This window comes from Hemicordylus capensis, chromosome 6, assembly GCF_027244095.1.
Source record: "Hemicordylus capensis ecotype Gifberg chromosome 6, rHemCap1.1.pri, whole genome shotgun sequence".
Lineage (NCBI taxonomy): Eukaryota > Metazoa > Chordata > Lepidosauria > Squamata > Cordylidae > Hemicordylus > Hemicordylus capensis.
Window position 1 is genome coordinate 113,884,489 of NC_069662.1, and position 22,155 is coordinate 113,906,643.

At 40.6% G+C, this 22,155-nt stretch overlaps 1 protein-coding gene across 2 annotated transcripts in view; it reads left to right on the plus strand.

Annotated features, from left to right (window-relative positions):
- Positions 1-22,155, plus strand: part of RFTN1 (raftlin, lipid raft linker 1) — a 150,863-nt gene that overhangs the window by 55,326 nt on the left and 73,382 nt on the right. For both annotated transcript variants that reach the window (XM_053263724.1, XM_053263725.1), the window contains exon 4: positions 4,100-4,208. In XM_053263724.1, coding sequence (XP_053119699.1) covers positions 4,100-4,208 — 109 coding nt within the window. The remainder of the gene's footprint in view (positions 1-4,099; positions 4,209-22,155) is intronic.

Genomic DNA, 22,155 nt, shown 5'->3' on the forward strand with positions numbered 1-22,155 from the left:
ATTTTGTCTTAGAAGTCTCCCTTTGATTTTATAAACAGCACTCACACACTTCTCAATGGGATTGCACTCCTTCCCGCCTTCCCTCCTTCCCCTCTCCCAGGCCGGTTTGAGAAGCATGTGAGTGGCAGTGCAATCCTATTCACAAAATTGGCTTGGCTCTGCCCCGAAGGAGGGCTCTTCTTGGTTGCTGAAGCCTAGGAAGCGTTTCTCTCTTTCTCTCCTCATCTGTTCCTGTCTGTTCGTATTTATTCTACTAGATCTTTACTGTTTCCTATGTGCCCCTGTTATCTCCTAAACTCTTGTGTATATACAGGGGTGTAACTGTAATAGGGCAAGGGGAGACAGTTGTCTGGGGGCCCCCAGAAGCAAGTCACATGACTGACTCCCCCAGCTGTGCACCCCCACCCCGGCTTCCTTCAATTGTATTCATCCTCCGAAATTGATCTGAGTGTTAAGACCTGGAGCTGCCAGAACAGCATGTCTTTTCCTAGTACCATTAAATGACTTGCATCATCCACAATTTACAAAACCTTTAAAAAAATAATTTAGGATGTGGCACATATCCTGGATCCTTAGAAATAATTCTATTGTGGCACATAGGAGATAGATATATAGATATTGATAAATCTTACTATGCTTTTTGTTACCACTATTCAGCCTAATTTAAGATTTCTTTACTTCATAAGCTGAGCTTCAACGGGGGGGGGGGGGGGAGCATTTTAAAATATTGTCTCTGGGCCCACTCCAACCTTGCTACGCCCCTGTGTGTGTGTGTATATATATACCTTTTTTTAAAAAAAAACACCTTCTTTTGTCTTCCCCCCTCCCCCCCCCTTTGTGTTCCTTCCCTCCTGCTGGGAGTAAAGCTTGAGAGGCAGTAAACAAAAGGCAGATAGCAAAGCCTGAGGGGAAGAACTAAAAAGAGAGCTAAAGAGCTGAGGAATCAACAGCAGCAAGTTTAGGGCGATTCCTCCTGCAAACTGGAGGAGGTTGAAGCTACCAGCATTTTTTTCTCTCTCTCTCGGCGTGGTGTCTGGATTTCGGAGCAGTCCGGATAAAGGATTCCCGACCTGTATCTCCATTACTAAGCCTGAGGAGTCAAAGGCTGGGCAGATCTGTGGTGGGCAAGGGCAGCCAGCACTGGCCACCCTGGCTCCTTCCCTCCTTCTTTGCTGCCTGCCTGCTAGTACTAAAGTTCAGGTTTCAGTGCAGCCTGCACGGAGGCCACTCTGGAAGGCCTGCCCATCCGCTGAACAGCTGAGAAGCTGAGACTGAAGGAACTGCAGCAGCTTGCAAGCTGCTTAGCTCGCTTGGCCAGAGCAGGAGGGCTACCAGGAGAGAGGGCCAGCAGGCAAGGGGGACTGGCTGAGGGGCCTTGGGGGGGCAGGCCCTGTGGGCCTAGGGACAATTGTCCCCCCTTGTCTAATGGACCCTGTGCCCCTGATCAGTGGACAGTGGCAGGAACAGGACCATGGAGAGCATCAGTGCAGGGAGAGAGCTTGCCAGCATTCCTACATGGGCATTGCGTCTGCATGCAGTGTCCACGAATTGAGAATTCCTGTGTCTGCCTCTAAAATAGGATTTGGAGCTTTAAAAACAAAACAAAAACCCTTTATCCCTTCCCGCTTTCTATTGTTTATTCTGTATCTAATTAGTATATGATGTAATGTGAGCCTGGGAGTGAGTGAGTTTGTTTTTCATTTTAAAACAGGAAATTCCTGGTTGAAAAACATTGTTTTTCCCATCCTATGGTGTTTATGGCAATAATGTTCAACATACATTATTTCTAATGTGACTTCTTGATTTCTGAGACCTTTATAAAATTCTTCCTGCTTATTGATAATTCCAGAATAAATATACCAAGGGATAAGTGAAACATGGTGGCTTGGTATTCTTTGTGTTAAAGTAAACACACACAAAATTATAGATATTTTTGTATCAAATTAATGATGCTGGTAAGAGAGAAAACCTTACTGTATTACTTTCATTCACCATTACTTTATCTGAGAAGAAAATGAGTGATCACTCATCTTGCTTCTCTCTTTCATAGTGAAAGTTCCAATAAAGTTTCCAGAAATCTTGGAAGTTTATTTTTGAAGTTGCTGTTGCAATGAACAAGTGGCAACCTGCTACAAAATTTGCAATATTTTCCCACCCAGTCCCTAACAAGAGTCTTCCTGTTCAGGCCTTCAGCTAGTCTGGAATAGGAACCGTGTAGTGCTGTTCAGGGCTTTTGGGGGTGGGAAGAAGGATTTTGATGAGTGGGGGAGAGAAAATGGTTTTCATTTCCTTCAAAAATCCTCCTGTATAGCATGGGGAGGGTGTGTGCACCTCATGGCACTCATCTCACAAACCCTAATCTTTCCATCACAATACTATAAATGGTTAGGGGTCCAAGCAGGCCATTTTCTGCCTCCCTCACCACCCTAGCACTCTCTGGTTTACATAGGTTCTTTTCAGCTTGCATGTCATATTCGTAAATTTTATTTTTCTTCTTTAAGATGGATATACCTCTGCTAACTGGGCAAAGAGGCACCTTTTAACATGGTGATTCTCTTTATTGAGCAGGGGGAGAGTAACTGGCCCTATCCAGCCCCAGCACAGTTCCTCCAGTGACTGTTGCTGGTGTCTATCTTGTGGTTTTTTTTTAGAATGTGAGCCCTTTGGGGACAGGGAGCCATCTTATTTATTTATTATTTCTCTGTGTAAACTGCCCTGAGCCATTTTTGGAAGGGCAGTATAGAAATTGAATTAATAATAATAATAATAATAATAATAATAATAACAACAAATATTCTGCGACAGTATCTATAACAGCAACAACACTGACAATAAAATCCAGCCATCCCAGGTCCTTGGGAAGGACTCGATGTCTGGATAAAACAAACCAGTCAATAACACCTGTCTGACTGTGTAAACAAGAAATAATAATAATACCTTTACATGGCAGTGTGTGTGGAGTGCGGGAAGGTTGAGTATGCGGAAACCACTACCTAGTTTTGGGTATCCCCCTTTTGCTGCCAAACGGATAGTAATGGGCCACTCAAGTTTGATATTAGAGAAATGGTGATGATTCTCTTCATTTTTTTTCTCCAGAAAAATGAGAGAAAAGGAAAATTTAAAAATCCCTTGAAAGCTGAAAAGTTGACTACTCTTCACCTGTTAAACATCAACAACGAGCAGAGGTTGAGCCATATAATCTGCAATCCCAAAGTTTGAGCAAAGGGGAAAAGGCATGTAGGGTAGAATGAAAATATGGTATATATAACTTTCCATAACATCCCACAGGAAACACTGCAATCTTTGGCTGCCTTAACAGTCATTTTCACTCTTCAGCCTCCCAAATCTCCAGGTCCTGAAAGTGTGAGAAGCTTAGAAAATACCTAGGGACCACCTTCAACTGTGGTGAGCAGACACTTGTGTGTCTGACACCTGGTGCTGATAGGCTGAACATGCAAATTAAAATTGTATTTAGTTCCTCTCCATGCTTAGCTAATACTTGACCCGTGGCACATTGCTTTGCAATTTACTCAAAACTACAGCAGTGTGTTTTGTGCTATTCTTCCTGTTCAAAAGAAATTGGTCAGTAGTTAAGAAGAGCAATTTTTCACTGTGTGTAAATTTTTGCAGGACTATGGCTTTAAGGCAGAGTGTGAATAGAGAGTCGTATTTTATTAAGCGTGCTCTTCAAAAAAGATGTTCCCCTTGATACTTATATACAAGAAAATGAATTAATGTGACTGGTTAACATTCAATGAGAGCAAATTGAATCCGTATATGGGGGTGGGGGGAAGACTGAAATTATTTTAAACATAGACATTGAGTCTGCACAATTCTATTATGAAATACAATGTGTGCTTTAGGGTTTTAAAAATAAGCTCTAATTTAGCACTCTGTTTTATAAAACTCCTGCATTCTAGTTTCTATTTGCCATAAGAAATTCATAGAGCTCTGCCAATTCTTGTCATACTTTTCAGTGCCTCGGCATTGGTAGTTTGGGAACTAGGATTGGTTAGAGTGATTTTTGTATAGAACTTCATAATTTTGATGCCTTCTCATTTGCTATTGAGAGCACCAGAGCATGTATTTTTCTTTTCAGATCCCTGAAAAATGATGCTGTCAGTGAAGGGAGTACTTTAGAGATGGAAAGTTGCTTCTCCTCAGATCATCTTCCAGACAAATCTAAAATGCCAGACCTCCTTAAGAAAGTAAGTAAAAGCATAATTCTTGCAAAAGAACATGAATAGTTATTTTTTAAACTATAAATACTGAACTGCCCTGTACAAAAGTCTGCCGCACATTGTTTGCCATGTTTACATATTTTCATACATAAAATTAGAATATTGATAATATTATTTGATACCAAGATCTGCGCTTTCCCTTTACCCTCAGATTTAAAATTCTGTTTTATAAGGCTCATGTCGAGACCCTGCACTACTATGTATCTGCAATTCTATGTATCATCTTCAGGCAGCTGCTAGGACCCAGGAATTATGGCCAGGGCCACTGCTCATGCTAGGCCTCACCACCTACTAGGATGGATTATGTCCGCATGGTCCGGAGTTCTCCTTGGTATCTGCATTGGTGGCCACCATCTTTTATTATCCACAATGCAGTTCCTCCAGCCCAATACTACATAGCTGTCATTGTATTGTCACAATCACTTTAAATTGTGTTTGCTAGGGTAAAGTTCTGTTAGAATTTGGGGAGCTTATCTTGGTGCCAGGTCAGTAGCAGCCTGGAGCCTATGTCAGTGGCCTTCCTGATGACCACCACCTTTTATTACCAACCATGCAATCTCAACTCTCACCCCACAACATTACATCTAGCTCGCTATCATATTTTTATACCACCTCACATGTGCATCTCTAGGCAGTGTACTAAATTCAGAACACAATATAAAAGAGAGTAAAAACAATTAACATGTCACCAAAAAAGTAAACACAATCTCATAAAAACAAATTAAACCATTTAAAAACATGACTGAGATACTACACCAGGGCAGGACATTGTTATGTGGGTAAATGGTGGCTGCTAAGCTCTGGGTTGCTGCCACTTCTTGCCAAAGTAAGCACCTTCAGATATTGGGGGCCTCACTGGAAAGCCAGGGGCCCTCTCAAATCTGTAGCCAGCCCTGCTCGTGCCTCATTTTGTCCCATCCCAAGCTTGCTCTGAGCCCATGGAGTAAAGGGAAGGAAGAACAGGTGACAGTCAGCTATAGTGAAAATATACTACAGTTTAGCATTAAGATCCTTTTAATTTGGTGTAAAGATGGCAGGAACATGGCAGATGTTGTTGACAGACTAACTACTGTTAGTATGAACTGCCTAACTCAACTGCTGAGTAATTCTGGTTGGCAGCGGTAGCATGTGACTGTGAATGAAGTGACTTGAAGTCGCAGCCCATGTCTACCCCAAACCTGGATATGCAGCTGCTAACTCATCCCCATTGTAGACTGCCTGCTTCCCAAACCCACTAAGAGACCTCCAAATGGGATTTGTTGGGAACCCATTGCCACTCTTCCAAACTAATAGTTTCTACCCAGTGCCAAAGGGCCAGTTGTGAAATGAAAATCAAACTCTCACCAGCAAAATCCCAAGCCCGCTATTTTTGCACCAAGGAAGGAACCCCCACCCTCAGTCCATCTAAGAACACAGTAAAACTTCACTCTGGCTCTTAATTGGCAGTCAATCCAAGTCCATAGCAAGACTGCAATAACCAATGAACCAAAGTCTGGTCTGAAGGCTTGTGAGGGAGCCAGCTTGCTTTACATCAGAGCTTGACTGCCTGGATAGGAAACCACCTGGAAATTTCATATATACTACCTTGAATTCCATCCAGCATGGATGAAAGATAGGCTTTGAATAAAAACAAAAGTGATGGGTTTCAGTAGCACATCACTGAAGTTAGAAAAAGTACTAGAGGGATGCAACAGGTGAGCAGGAAAAGAATCAACAGATGTGTTTTCTGGAACCTTCCCCTTTAATAAGGAAGAGACATAGAAGAGAGAGCAGTCTTTGCTCTGGTCTGCTCTCATGTGCCTCACTCTAGACAGCCCCAAGCAGACAAGTGCACAAGGCAACCTAGAAGGAGACGTAGCTAATGGCCAAGCCTGTATTGTGACTTGCCAACTGCCTCTCCATCCTTCCCCTAACCTCCTGTCTCTTCTCCCACCCACCCCCACCTGCACAACACATAACCCTGTTGCCTGTCCAAGTGCAGGAATGTCTGCTTTCAGTCCAATTCTAAGTTGCTTCTGATCTCTAGTGGCAGTCTAATTCTAATAACATTTTTTAAAGTTGCTATTTGATTAAAACAAAGAATTAAAGTCCAATATCCTTCCCCTGACCCCAAACTGCATCCTGCCAGATCTTTTTCTCAGCTCACAAACAGGGCAGGAAGTCAAGAGCTCATCCTTGCCACCTTATATGTGGCATGCTACCTTTGGGAAAGCATTTATCGAATACTATAATAAGGATCAATGTTGGAGGAGAAAATGCATTAATTGTCAGCAGTGTCATTTCTAGCTCCATAATTTGTGTTTACTGTATCATTTTAAAACAGGTGTTTCAAATGAAAACTAGAATTTTGCATGTGTCAATTATGTGTGGGAGATTAATGACGATAGTAACTGACAAGTTTTTAAAATAAACATTGAAATTATCCATCTGTAGTGTTGAAATCAAACTATCCCCTACGACTAATGCATCTTCTTCTGTACCTACCTTAGAGAATGGCTGCAGGCATGTAAATTATTTTATTCCATACATAATTACTGGTGTATTTGATGGATCTCCTCTTTATAGCCACATATTTCCTATGTTTATGTATGGCTGTACAGCTTTTGGAGTTTTCTTTTTACCTTGAATTAATCTGTGGCCTTTTTACAGTAGCTTGGGGAATTCCTAGAATTATGATTATGTGCTGATGTCTTTGAGGAACATTGACCTTTAAGTGTAACTGTAAGTTGTTTGCGATATGGGGAGGAGTGTTTGTCAGCAACATACATAAAATAAAAACTGGAGGACTGAAAATGCCTTAGTCACTCCTGAATACGTCAGATTTTGAGGTTGAAGACCAAAGGGGTTTGAGACATGTTGTAAACATTTTGCTTGGGACAAGAGTTATTTATTTATTTGTTGTTTTTATTTAGCACATTTTTATACTGCTCCATATACAAACCTCTGGGTGGTTAAGAGCCACCAAGAAACAAGTTTTAGCACATAGCTTGAGAGATTGATACTATAAAGAAGCCTCTATTAGGGATTCTTTAACAATGTGTTGCATTAAATATATTGGGCAAAATATATTGGGGGAAGGGGTTATATGACATTCAGTGTGCAAAATGGATAGAAGTGCTCACCTCTGCTTTGCACTCTGGGGTCTTGGATGAGTCTCTTGTCTCTCAACTTCACTAGTTTGCCTTCTGTAAAATGGATGCTGCAGTAGCAAGTGTGGGAGCAAAGTGCTTTGGGCTTGGGTTTTTTGGGGGGATGGGTGGGCTCTGCCATTTGCTGCCTTGGGTGAATCACTTGTCATCATCTAGTCTCATACTCTGCTTCCATCAGTGGGCAGCCAAACACTTCTGGGAAGCTTACAAGGGGACATGTGAAAACAGTGATCCTCTGATTCTAGGATCTGTTGTTCCTATAATTAATGAGATGGAGCTGTAACTCAGTGGTAGAGCATCTACTTTGCATGCAGAAGGTTCCAGGTTCAATCCCTGGCATCTCTAGGTAGGGCTGGGAAAGATATCTGACTGAAACCTTGGTTAGCCATTGCATATCTCTGTAGACAATGTGGAGTTAGATGGTCCAAATGTCTGATTTGGTATAACGCAGCTTCCTGTGTTCATCACTGGAGCAGTTGCTGCTCCCCTCACTTCAAAAGAGAACATGTAGCCCTCAGGGACATATTCCTGGAAACCAAAAAGTACTTTTTCAGGGAGAAGAGAGCAGGAAAAAGTGCCCTTCCTCCCTGTGAATGCTTGTCTGTGGGACAAGCCTTTGGCTGAGCTCTGCAGCAGACTCTCTGTGAAGGCACAGCTCTTGTTCTGCCCTCCTAACATTGCAGAACATGTTGGCCATTTATTTCAATGGTGATTAGTCATTACTAACTGCTATAGTGTGAATGTTGCCCATTCTTTTGTTTTGTTTTTAAAATAAAAGCAGTCATAAGTCTGACTAAAAACTTCAAAAGCATCTTGGGGTGCTTAAAAAAAAAAGTCCTAAAGCAGACTAATTAAAAAAGAAATGTAAAGGCAGTAGAGAAAAGCTGGAACTAAAACTTGTTCAAGGCTCAAATCTTCAAATGGAAAATTCTAAAATGACTCTGCTTTAATATTATTTATTGACCAATTCTGAAATCATCGCCATCCTTCAGGGGGGGAAAACTTGTGTTTTACTCAAAGGTCTTTACAAAAGAACAGTTCAGCATTGTTTTTTACATGTTGTAGCAAAAGCTTCTCTCAAGACATTTAACTCTAGGCTTTGTTTTCTGCAAGCTTAGAAAGCAAACAGAAACCATTTCTTTATGTAAGGATCTTGAAGTAGATATGATCAGGAATAAAGCAATAATACTGGACAGAGTGCCCCTGCTGTTTGCTGTCTTTGGAAGTAATGCTGATAATGTGCACTTTGTTAACGTTTTGAAAGCATGTGTAAAACAAAGATTTGTAGAAAATTGCATATGTTATATATTGGGTACTGCGGTGTGAATAGAAACATATGCTCTTGCTTAAACTTTTTTTTAAGCCTCTGCCCGTTTGTACTCTGCAGTATGAATCTGGTGCTGTGAATGCCAACTCTGTGAGTGTAGCAAAAGTATTTCATGGTATCCCTAAGAGACTTTATTTGCTTTTGTAATCCTTTGTCCTGGTGACTTTATTATTTAAGATTCATCTTCCTGACCAATGTAAAAATAGATTAAATAAGTGTGTATAGTGCATGCCTCATAGTTCCTGGAGTTGTCTGGACAGTAGAGAGAAGATATGAAACAAAAATATCCTTATATTGTATTAGAGAGAGGTAGAGAAAGTTATTCACCCTGTTTCCTTTAAACAGGAGTGCCAAAATAATTTTGTGGGTCCAATATGCCCACAAAGATCAAATAGATCCTTTCTGCCACTCATAATCCATAGGCAAGAACTGGATTGCCTATGGCAAGATTCTCTTGCTGCTATTACAGTACAGAATAATAATAAATTATTCTGTACTGGCAAGATTCTCTTGCTGCTATTACAGTACAGAATAATAATAAATAGTCCTCCATCCCACTATCTCTTTCCTCCTTCCAATAACACATGTACACACCAACAGTGTGAGAGGCTGAGAGTCACTCTGATCTTTTTCATGTTTACACAAGCTGTTTGTGGTTACAATATTTTAGTCTTATTTTCAATGGGATCACTCCCACATATGTATGCATTAGGGATGTGCATAAATTGATATTTTTATTTGATTTGTGCCCCCCCAAAATCACCCCGATTTGTTTTGTATCCAAATCTACTCCCCCCCCAAAAAATCACTCCATATTTGATTTGTATTTGTATTTGTATTCGGACTGATTCAGATCACTTAACAAGATCCTAGGGGCACCAAATGTGGGTGGTGAGTAGGTCCCCATGGGTGCCACCTACCACCCAAATTTCAAGGCAGTGGGGCACTTGGTTGATATTTAATGAATTTCAAAAAAGTTTTTACTGATTTTGAACATGTCCACCATAGGAAACAATGGGGATTTGAAGTTACCATATCCTAACCCTAAAATTGATCTCAGCTTTTATTTTAAAAAAAGACCTAAGCTCTAGCCCTTGTAGAAGTGTAGTTTATGCAGCAAAATGTGCAGTCATTTTTCAAGTGTTCAGATTCTTTGGTGTATAATAACTTTTCCTCATAATGAATCCCTTTGAGGATTCATTGCACACTTTCATTTCTTCTGTTCATTTTGACTGTCATTGGACAGTGCGAACTGTCAACTGCCATGTGCCTACCCCCCCCACACACACACACCTGTAAGGCAGTGGGGTAGTCATTTTAATTTTTAGGAATATTGAAATGTTTAGATTCTTTGGTGTCTAATAACTGTTCCTCATAATGAATCCCTAGGATTCATTATATGCCTTCATTTCTTCTGTTCATTTTGACTATCATTGGACAGTGCCAACTGTCAACTGCCATGTGTCAGCTACACTGCCCCCCCCCCACACACACTGGGGTACTCTGTTTGTTTGTTTTTTGTATTTTTGGAGTGTTTAGATTCTATGTTGTCTTCATTACACACCTTCATTTCTTCTGTTCATTGTGACCCCACTGCTTTGCAGGTGGGGGTGGAGAATTAGTGGCATCCCATGTTCCAATTGGGTACTCAGTTTATATTTTAGGGATTTTTGAGGTGTTTAGACTCTTTGAGGAAAGGTTATTAGACACAAAAGAGCCTAAACTCTTGAAAAAAAATCTTAAAACATAACTGAGTAGTACCCCACTGCCTTGTGGGTGGGAGTGTAGTGTAGTTGGCAAGTGACAGTTGACAGTTGACACAGTTGAAAAGACAGTCAAAATAAATAGAAGAAATGAAGGTGTGAAATGGATCCTCATAGGGATTCATTGAGGGAAAGTTATTATACACCAAAGAATCACACATTTTGCTCCATAACTCCACTTCTACAAGGGGTAGAGCCTAAAAAAATTTATTTAATAAAAGCTGGGAATCTGGGGGAAATCATAGGAGAAATCCGAATCTGGAATTGATTCGAATTGAATCAGGCACGACTAGATTTGTTCCCGAATCCAGCCAAAGGACCACAGGGGTGATTTGTTTTGTCTCCTAATCACCCGAATCAGCCAGATTCGGGTACAAATCAATTTGTACCCTAATCAGTTTGCACATCCTAGTATGCATAGGGTTGCAACCTTTCCCGCTTGCATCATTCTCTTTCTGCAGGGCCCATGCTGGATCTGGGCCTCCTGTACCCTTTTTGTTGTGACGCTGCTTTTAGTTCAGGTTTTGCATGGATTAAAAACAAAGATGGATTTAATAGAATGATTCTGAGTTAAAAACGCATTTCATGGTAAACACTGTTTATTTTGTAAACTTAAAAAACAAAACCTCCTGATTTAGTATATTTTCTATGGACTAACAGTTTTTCAGTTAATATAAAGTTCTGCATTTTACTGTTGATGCAAGAACAGTATGAGGAGCAGTGTTGCACTGAGCAAACACCATGGATAATCTGACCCAGTACTATTTCATCTAGCCTGACTCATTACGTGTCTCACACCCAGCTCTGTAGGGTCTGGGATGGAGGTTTTACTCGCACAGCTATCTGAGATTTAACTGATGAGTGTGGGGTTGAACTAGAGGCTAAAGCATGAACTCTGCCACTGAGATATGACCGAGTTAAAGAAATGTATGTTACTCCAGAAAATTAAGATTTGCAAGTGAGTGTCATTTCCATTCAATATAATCCTCGTTTCAGCTGATAGGATAGTTAAACCTAAGAACAGCCCTGATGGATCAGGCCCAAGGCCTATCTAGCCCAGCATACTGTTTCACACTGTGGCCCACCAGATGTCTCTGAGAAGTCCACAGGCAAGAGGTGAGGTCATGCCCCCTCTCCTGCTGTTGCTTCCCTGCAATTGGTATTTAGAGGCATCTTGCCTCTGAGGCTGGAGGTGGCCTATAGCCACCAGACTAGTTGCTATTGATAGACCTGCCCTCCATAAATTTGTATAACCCCCTTTTAAACCCATTGAAACTAGTGGCAATCACCACATCCCATGGCAGAGAATTCCATAGATTAATTATGCACTGTGTGAAAAAAATACTTCCTTTTTTTCTCAATTTCCCGACCTTCAGTTTTATGGGATGTTGCATAATTGAGAAATCTAAACTAATCTTAGGTTTGCTACTAAATGTCTGATAGTTGCTTTGTTCTGTAGTGCTGGTGAAAGGGTTTTTCTTAGTAAAAAGAGAGTTGTAAAGAGGCCACATATCTCTTTAGGATTATCATAATGGTTCTTTCTCCCTTGGTCTGATACAACTCTACACTGGCAGAATATGACAAGAACATACAGGATCAAATGTAATAGGATGCAATATTAGCTGCTGTGGCAACGGACCTCTACTTGTTTGCACTACACAGTAGTTGCTCAAGCAGTATATAGGGTTACCCATCTTAAAGCCTTGTTTGCCTTATGTTAAGGAATTGAAGGGTGTGAGACGAGAACATTAATTATTTGTTTTGAATTAAGAAACTCTCACATAAACCATATTTAACAGCGTGCATAGTTGAATGTTCAGCTACTTTTAGTCTATACCTGTAGTCTGTCCTTTATATAGGCAAAGAAGATATAATTGGGCCACAACGTCAGAGCTTTCCTGCAAGTAGATGTTTTCAGTCTCACTAAATAGTGTGGTTCTTTATAAAGCAAAACAGCAAGGTCTGCACTTGGTAAAATTTGTGGCCATAAATGGAACTGTGCATGCATATATTTGAAAGAATTCTGACCAAAAGATGAGATCATCAGTTCAGTTCGTTACCTACAGAACTTAGTTTTTGGATGTTAATGTGAAATGGATAGGGGTTACTGTATCACTGCCAGTAATAAACTTTAAGGCAGTACTGTGAAACGAAACAGAACAAGCTTTTGTCATTTTCTGTTGTGTACTTGTAAAGAGCATCCTGGAGAGAATCAATCTATGTGGTTGCTAAGAGTCGACACTGACTTGATGGCACTTAATCAATCAATCACTTGTCAAAATTGTGCTTTCTATATAATAATCTCTTGATGACATAGTTCAGACCTTTTAATAGTGATAGTTTAGTTCTTTGGGTAGTTCTTAACTAAATTACTAGAAGAATCTCAAACATTAATGAATTAGAAAAGGTGGAATGATTTGAAAGATCTGTGGATGCGGACTTACTATGCTGGAAAAGATGTTGAGGTGTAAAACTTATTTTCAATTGGAAATGTGGTAAACTTGATTAAAGTAGTGTTAGATTCAAACTTGACCTGCTTGTAATGTGAAAATGATGTATGTACGAATACCTGCACTGATTTGGCTAGTCTATTTGGCTAAAATAATGTATTCTATTTGTGTAAGTAGAATTGATATACATCAGCCTTAGAGCAAGGTCTACATGCCTGCATGAGTGACTCTTCCTGCCACCTTCCCTTTCTTAGGTAAACCCCAGGCATACCTTGAAATGAGATTTACCTGCTCCATTGGTATACAACAACTGCTGACCATATAGAATATTCACAACAGCTCCAGTTAGAGCTGTAAAACGGTTATGTTTTAGGCCACAGCACTGAAATGGCATTGGTCGCCCTGTTGGAAGACTTGTATCGTAACCTTGATGTGGGAAGCACATCTTTCTTGGTTCTTCTTTATCTCTCAGCAGCCTTCAGTACCATCAACCATGCTATCCTTGTGGAACGCATAGGAGGGCTGGGTCTTGGAGGCACTGTTCTTCAGTGGTTCCAGTCCTATCTCACTGGACAATTCCAGTTGGTGTTGATTGGGGGTGAGTGTTCTGCGCTCTGGCCCCTTTCTTGTGAGGTTCCACAGGGCTCAGTTTTTGCTCCCATTCTCTTTAACGTCTGCATGAAGCCGCTGGGCCTGGCAATCTGTCGGTTTGGGGTATGTTTTCATCAATATGCTGATGATACTCTGGTTTATTATTTCTCTGTATAAATCGTTTAGGAAACTTTTGTTGAAAAGAGGTATATAAATATTTGTTGTTGTTTATATCTTTACCACTGGTCAAACAGCTGACGCCGTCCATGTGCTGGCTCGGTGCGTAGAGGCTGTCAGGACCTGGATGGGCCAAAACAGGCTCAGGCTTAATCCCTCCATGACCGAGTTGATCTTGTTCATTTTGCGATCTGGCCAATTGCCGTTTGTGAGTTTATCTCTTGAGGGGGTTGTGCTTCCCTTGAGAGAGACAGTTCGTGATCTGGGGGTCCTTCTGGACTTGCGGCTCCTGCTTGAACAGCAGGTGGAGGCCGTGGCCAATGGTGCCTTTGCTCAGCTTCGGCTCGTTCTCCAGTTACGGCCTTTTCTGGACCGGCAGGCCCTGGCAACAGTAACTCATGCCTTTGTTACCTCTCAGTTGGATTACTATAACATGCTCTACCTAGGGTTGCCTTTGAAAACGATTCAGCAGCTTCAACTAATCCAGAATGCAGCGGCCCGCCTCCTCATGGGTGGCCGTAGATTTGATAGTGTTACATCACAGATTGATATTATGATCTACATCTTGTTCTCACTTTACCATTGTTGATTTGACCACTTCATCTCTTGTTTCTTCACATAATAGCAGAATGTTCTTTGGAACATTCTTCCCTTCCCAGATTCGTTCAGCCCCCTCCTTAGTTGCTTTTAACGCCCTCCTTAAGACCTATATGTTTTGCCAGGCGTTGAACCTTTAATTTAAAAAATAAAAAATAAAAAATTCTTATTGGTATTGTTGTTCACGGCCAAGAGTCTTGGGAGGAGGCGGTATATAAGAAAAAAATAAATAATTAATTAATAAACCCGAGTTGTGCTACTGGTTAGGAGCTGTTGTCACTATTCTGACCCATCACAGAAAGAGATGCAGTTTTTATCATAACTGCTGGGCCATGTAGAATGCAGGCTTCTAGTTATGCCTTAGGTTTGACTAAGTGGTTGCTGCACTGCCACACAACCGCTTTCTAGATTGTATCCTTCATGCTAGCTTTCAAGTTAATAGTAGTAATGTTCATTAGTGTAGCATAGATGGAGTATGCATCTATAGAGCATGAGTTGTAATAAAAATTGAAATCTTGGTGGTTGTGTCAGTTTTCTTAAAACCTGCTTTACTTTGCATCCGTATGTTTTATTGGACAAAATAGTTTATTGAACCAACTTTGTGCAGATATAGTAGAATGCAGTCTTTTAAAGCTACACAAATATTTTCATCTGACAATGACTTCTTATCACTTATATCTCAAGTACATAAGGCAACATTTAATATGAATGGAAATGGTTTCTAAAAAACTAGATAGGCCTCGGCCATCGCCTAGTATAGCTGAAAGTATGCTACACGTTAATTCAGTGCAATTATAAGTCTTCTGCATACAGCAACACTTTGTGTAATCCTGCACCTACTGATACAAAATGTTTCTAGTTGGCTTGGTCTGTGTTTGTTACAGAACAATAATTTGTGCCAAAATATTAGAAACTGAGAATTCTATCAGATTTATGGAAAATGTCAAGGACAACAGAAAAGTTGCTTTTAAACTTGAACATGACTCTTCACATATGAGCCCTATAAACAAAATGACAGACAATGGAAGACTTCTGAGTTTCTGTCAAAATAGCCGCAAATAAATACTAATGAAGAGTGATGGAGCTGGAATATGTAAGCAAGTTCACATTTTCACAGCAATTTTGACATGATGTAGTTATATTTTTTGCCTTAATACCTCAAGTACAAATTTTGCCTGAAGATTTCTGTTCACATGCCATTTGTCAGAACACATTTGTATAACCTTTAATGTGAATTGTGTGAAGACAATGATCTTTTTTTCTGCACATATTTCCAGGCAAGATGCATGACATTTCTACAATAGTAATAAGAAGTATTTGGACTGATTGAAGGATATTCTTGCTTTTAAAACTAATGGCCATTCTCTTGATTAATACGAAGAGAGATACTAAACAGCCATACTAACCTTTGTTGGATTGAAAACAAAAATTAAAAAGGGAGAATGTATCAGAATGGTGGAAAGCAATCTAGACATAACAGTTTAAAAAAATCTTGTCTCCTCAAACAGCTTTGCTCCATTTGCCAGGAATGGCCAACTAGCAGCTCACAGGCTACATCCTGCTGCATCCCAGAAACTAGTATCTTGTTCCTAGTGGCTCTACCAAATTGGGAGAGAGTCTATAACTAAGTGGTAGAGCACATTCTCTGCATGCAGAAAATAAATGGTTCTTGTAAAATAGGAGTAATATGGTCTCTATGGTTGGCCCCAGAGACCACCCTGACTGCCACATTCTGCACCAGTTGCAGTTTCTGAACTATGTACAAAGGCAGCCCAACGCAGAGCTCATTGCAGTAGTCAAGCCTGGATGTTACCAGCATATGCACCACTGTTTTAAGGTCATTTGTCTTGAGAAATGGATGTCGCTGGTGTATTAGCCAAAGCTGATAAAAAGCGTTTCTGGCAACTGCCTCAGCCTGAGATCTCTGGGAGAGGTTTGTGTCCAGAAGTACTCCCAAGCTACATACCTGATCTTTCAGAAGGAGTGTAACCCCATACAGAACAGGCAGATCTAAACCACTTCCTAAGTTCCAGCCTCACTCAATGAGTACCTCCCATCTTGTTTAAATTCAACTTCAGTTTGTTCTCCCTCATTGAGCCATTACCGATTCCAAGCAAGCATTTAGAGAGGTTGAGCCATCTCCTGACAAAGTTGATACAGAGAAATAGATCTGGGTGTCATCAGCATATTGATAGCACTTTGCACCAAATCTCCTAATGATCTCTTCCAGGTTTCATGTAGACATTAAAAAACATTGGAGACAGAATGGAGTCCTATGGGAATCCATACAATAGCTTTTGCTTTGAATAGCAGCACCATATGGAATCTGCCTGAGGGGAGGAGCGAAACCACTGCAAAGCAGTGCCTCCCAAACCCTCAGATCCTCAGGTTCAGAAGGACACCATGGTGGCTGATATCGAAAGCTGCCAAGAGATCCAACAGTGTCACAATGCCCCTGTTGATTCTCAACTAGAGATCATCCTTCAGGCCGACCAAAGCAGTCTCCACCCGATAGCCCACCCAAAAGCCAGTTTGAAATGGGTCCAAATAATCTACATTCCTTTGGTATATGCATTCCTTTGGTATCGTACTGCATTCCTTTGCTATCTTACTGTAGCTTGAATCATATGCAAGCCTATATTTAAAATATTAGTAAAGTAACCACTTTGCTCTAATGACTAGTTTGAAACTATCCAAGTCCGTGCAAGCTGGGTTGAATTAGTGTACGTGTATACTGGTAGCATTAGGCTGCTCTGCATTTGCTCTGAATGGAAGGCAAAAAATTCTGCTTTGGTCCTGTTTTTTTTGTTTTTTTTTTTACTTCAAGAGCAACCGGGGCAGGAGGGTCTTAGGATGAAGACCGTGGTGCTTACTTGTTCCGTTGTAACAGAGGCTATAAGTGTGTAACGAGCTATTGGCTGTGTGCATTGCTGAACTTAAAATTGAATTGGCATATTAAAGTCCAGCAACTTTGTCCATTGAACTCCCAATGCCAAGTTCTAGATCTGTGGAAGGAATTCTCCACATAATGTTTCTAGATTACAAGAAGAAATTCTTAGCCTTAACTTTGGTTATTTTAGGTAAAATTGAGCACAAGAGGTTTGTATTGTGCTCACTGATGTCATCAGCACACCCATGTCTGCAGCTCCCCTGCCTGATAAGCATGAATAGATAAGACAGAAGGACTAATCCACTCCCAATTTTACCACAGTTACATTCCCTGGATATAACTTACATTATCTAGTAGGCAGGCTTTCTGTATTTTATTTAGCTTTGGCAAATCATGCCATCAACCTATTCAATTGCTTTCTTTAAACCTGTGCAAAATTTTGAGTAGATATATTGACATGGGAAAGATCTGTAGCAGTCAAATAATTCTCTGCAGTCTATTCAAAATGTCTTCTATATAAGGCAAGAAACACATGCAGCAAGGAATTGATTAGTTTTTGCTTGGAATTAGTGAATTGACTGTAATTCTTACGTATGGCTCCCAACCAGAAAATACATTTTAAAAAATAAAATCATGCTGCACTTAGATTCTGTTTTCTAATAATCTTTATGTGTACTTTTCCATGCTGTTGTATTCATCACTTAGTAATACAGCTTAACACAAGAAGAAAAATGCTGTACTAGTCATCATATCTAGTATGCTGATTAGCATATAAAAACACCCTGTTTTGTAACACATTTTTTCCAATCTGGAAAATATTCTCTATTAGCTTGCCAAAACTGAATGGCATTTTTATTTACTCCAGCTTCTCCCTGGAACCAAGTGTGTATGGGGATAAATTCTTCAAAATCAGGTATGCAACTCTAGATTTGAATGACTATAAGAAAGTGCAGTCTGCCTTGGAAGATTCTGAAAATGGTGTCATTTCAATCTGGCTGCTACTAAGGGAGTCACATAGCATCAGCAAGTCAAATGACTTGGGAAAGATTTATTTTGTTTATAATTGTGGTGACTCATTCTGGATTGGGTTTTTATGCATGCCTAGGTGTGGTCAGCACAGATCACTTCATTTTGTTGGAAAGGTAGGAAGAAGTAAACTAAATCCGGGGCCCCATCATCAAACAGATGACTGGTGCTGTCAAAGCTGACCACAGTAATGGGATGCACACAAACATCTTGTTTATGTTCTACAACTGTATACGAAGATCTTCAGGCCAAAGGTTTGAAATGTTTTTGGCACATACCATAGTTACACTATTTTAGATACCATAACTGCTTGTAAACAGGGTCAGTGTGGAAGGGAAGCTATTGATTTTTATTTAAATTTTTTAATTAAAATAATAATAATTAAAGCATGCAGCTTCAACAAATATACAAAATAAGAGGAAAATATGTCTTTTATGAGTGAGGTATAATGAAAAGAAACTAGAAAATGCAGGATGCAGGTCAAATATTCTGTCCCCTGATAATGTGCTTCAACCACATTTCAACAATGTCTTTAGCAACTGATCCCAGAAGGGTAGTTGTAGTAATCTGTTGTCACAAAAATAAAACATCTTATGGCACTTTAAAGACTAATACATTTATTGTACCATAAGCTTTCATAGACCACTGGCTGCTTCATCTGTATTTTTGAGGATCTACCCTGTATAAGGGTATAACCTGCGCGCAGGTGTAGCCCACAGAAGATTGCTTAAAAAAAAAAAATTGCACCCCTGCACTGGGCTGCCAAGGGACTAGCCACTGCTGGCTTGTGCACCAGCACTATTTCTCAACTTGGAGGCTGCCAGACCTGGTGGTAAGTTAATTAAAAAAAAAATAGAACCCCGAAACAGCCCCGAGTCAAACTGGGTCTGGCTTGGTTCTGGCTCGACCTTGAGCTAGTTCACACATCCCTAGTTAAGGCACAGGGGCTGGGAACGCACACAGGCAAGCATAGGACAGGATGGGACAGGAAACAGGACTGTGGGTTCCTTGCAGGTTTGCAATGGGCAGGAAGACTTTTGGCATCCAAGAGGAAAGTTGCCAGGAAAAATTAATTTTCCACAATAGAAGTCTGGGACGGAGGCCCCACTGTCCTCTGGGGTGGAAGTCTGCAACTAGGCAGTCCCCTGCTACCAAGAAAAATTATCTGAAAATATTTCTGTATTCTTTGCACTTACTTAGTTGCCTGTAGTGGAAAACAAAAAAAAGTATAACCTGAAAGTTATACAGAAGGACCTCAATATTTGTGGGGGTTCCGTATCAAGAATATGGAAACGGCAAATATCGAGCCAGTGGGTGAATGGGGAATTAGGGGTTATGTTCCTGGTCACCGTGAAAATAAGGAAAAATGCCTATTTTTGGCAAGATTGGGGGCGGGGACATGGGGGAAAGCTCCTTACCATGATTTGCTGCTCCCCCATATCATGCTGTGCCCATAGAATACCTGAAGATCAGCCCAAAATCACTGGTTTGGGTTTTTTGTTTAAAATGAGAGCCATTTTGTGGCTCCAAGAAACAAAATGGCAGCCATAAATAACCTCCACAGTCATTTCCACTTCTGACCTGTGGATATGTGAGGTCAACGTGTCAACCCCCACATATGCAGAGGTTGGGTGTCTTTTTCCTGACCGTGGATATGCAGATCTGTGGATATCAATTCCACGTATAATGGGGTTTGCCTGTATGTACAAAAATATGGTAACTGTACAGTGTGGCCATGGGGCCACGCTAAATATTATGACTATGTATGACTCTGTGATTGGGTTTCTTGATGGCTTTTGTTGAATGCAGCTACAGAGGAGGGCTCAAAATTTTATTGCAGTAGTGGCACTGAAGAGTGAAGTATCTAGATCTCTCCAAAGCTGCTCTGGCACTATGGACGGGGGAAATCAGTTACTTGTGGTTCCCCCTATCGTGTGGTTAAAAGTAGCTAGGGAGATTTTTAAGACTGTAAAAGTGGTGTAGGGGAAGGATTAAAGTTCTCTTTCTCAGTGCCACTGTTTTGAGTATTCCCTCTGTGACTGCACTGCAAAATGAGTCTCTTGAATAACTTGTACAGCCCTCAGACATGGCAGATAATTCTGGTGCCGTTAGTTCACTCAGTTACGATGGTCTTAACTATTTCTTAGTTCATCTGGGCAGCTGACTGCCAGGAGTAGCATCGAAGTCTGGACTTGACAGCTACTTCAATGTGGAGAACCTGCCTTGAATTATGCCACCCCAGGCAAGCTGCTTAGGCTGCCTGTATGTATAGCCAGCCCTTGTTGAGAACTAACTGGGGAAGATAAGAGCTCTTCTGGATCAGCCCAAATGGCTGATGTGCCAAACTGGAAAGCCTTGAGCAAGGCTTGACATTACCCCCACTTCCTTTTGGTCCCCAGCAGTTGGTACTGATAGGCATATATTGCTTCTGAACTTGGAAGGTCCCTTAGCTGTTGATAGACCTATCCTTCATGAATGTCTCCAATTCCATTTTAATGATAAATTTAGGCATGCATAATGCAGTGCCTATAAAATCTACAGTTAATTTAGAAAGTCTGTTTCAGGTCGATAAAAACCATATATTTAGTTTGGTTCAAAGGAATTTTAAATGAATTCCAAAGTTTTATGATAGTTGGGAAATATAAACTATTTTTTACTATTTTGATGGCAGAGTGCACTGAACTTTTGTTCATGTTAATAAATGTATTTTATTACTGTGCACTCCATACCAATATCAGTGTAATGTGGGATGTAGCTCTGTGCAGTTAGGAATTACTTAAACTAAGCCCTTACACTATATGAATTGTCAAGTTATTTGATCTCCCTGTAGCTTTATTGCTAGTTAGTTTATTTGTATAAAGCTTCTTTAAAACACACAGCTTAATCTGAACCATGTGGCTTAGTTTCCTATGGCAGAGGATTGGATACCAGTCCTTTGTCACAAGTGCTTTTGGCTCTTACAATGAAACGCATTGCTAGACTCAGGTTGAATAACTTTTCTAGCTATGCATTGTAATATGTTGCTGTGAAGTGGTTTTAAATGCTGCTCCTAAGAATGGTAATGTTGGATAAGTTGCCCATTTGTATCTGGCCCTTCATCAGAGCAATATGTATTGATTTACCCCATATCCTTACAACCATTCTAATAAGGGAAGTTCAAGAGAGAGACTGTGTTGTGCCGTGTACCATGGGCAGTTCTGAACCACCTAAGCTGCTATAGATACCTTTTAAAAATGCTGGTGACCTCATACAAGAGTGTAAATACTTAAACTCATGTGATCACACCTCCACAACGCCACTTACATTGAAAGTAATGTAAGTAGTATTGCGGATGTGTGATAGTTCCAAGTATCTGCACTCTTGTGTAAGACCACTGGCATTTTTTAATGGAGGTGAGCAGTGGAAACGATCTTCTCCACATGATGCTGGTGGAGGGGGGTGCTGTACAGATTATTTTGTTTTGGGGGTACAGCATGGGCAGTTCAGAATCTCCCACGTTACACTGTGCAACACTTCAGCCAGTGACATGTCTTAGACTACATGGCTGAGGAGGGATAAAACCGTTGTTAGCTTTCAGAGGTATGACTTGTCTGCATTACTGATCTTGCCCAAAAATATGCAGCTGCAGGGAAGTGTTAGAAGCTATCTAAGCTAATTTTTTGGAGACAACCACTAATCTCCAGATTTCTCTGCAATGTGCATGGATTCTATAGCAAACATATAAGTGGCTTGTTGGCAGGCAATTGGATAATACCTGAAACCAAATAATTTGCACAGCACCCTCCCCCACATCTGCACCATGTGGAGAAGATCATTTCCACGGCTCACCTCCATGCACTCCTGTACGTTTCACAGTGCCAGTGTAGCTCTTTGCCTCAGCAACATTTGGGAGGGTATGCTGTGAAGTGGAGTGCTTTCTAGCATAAAGCTTTCTGGGGAAAGCA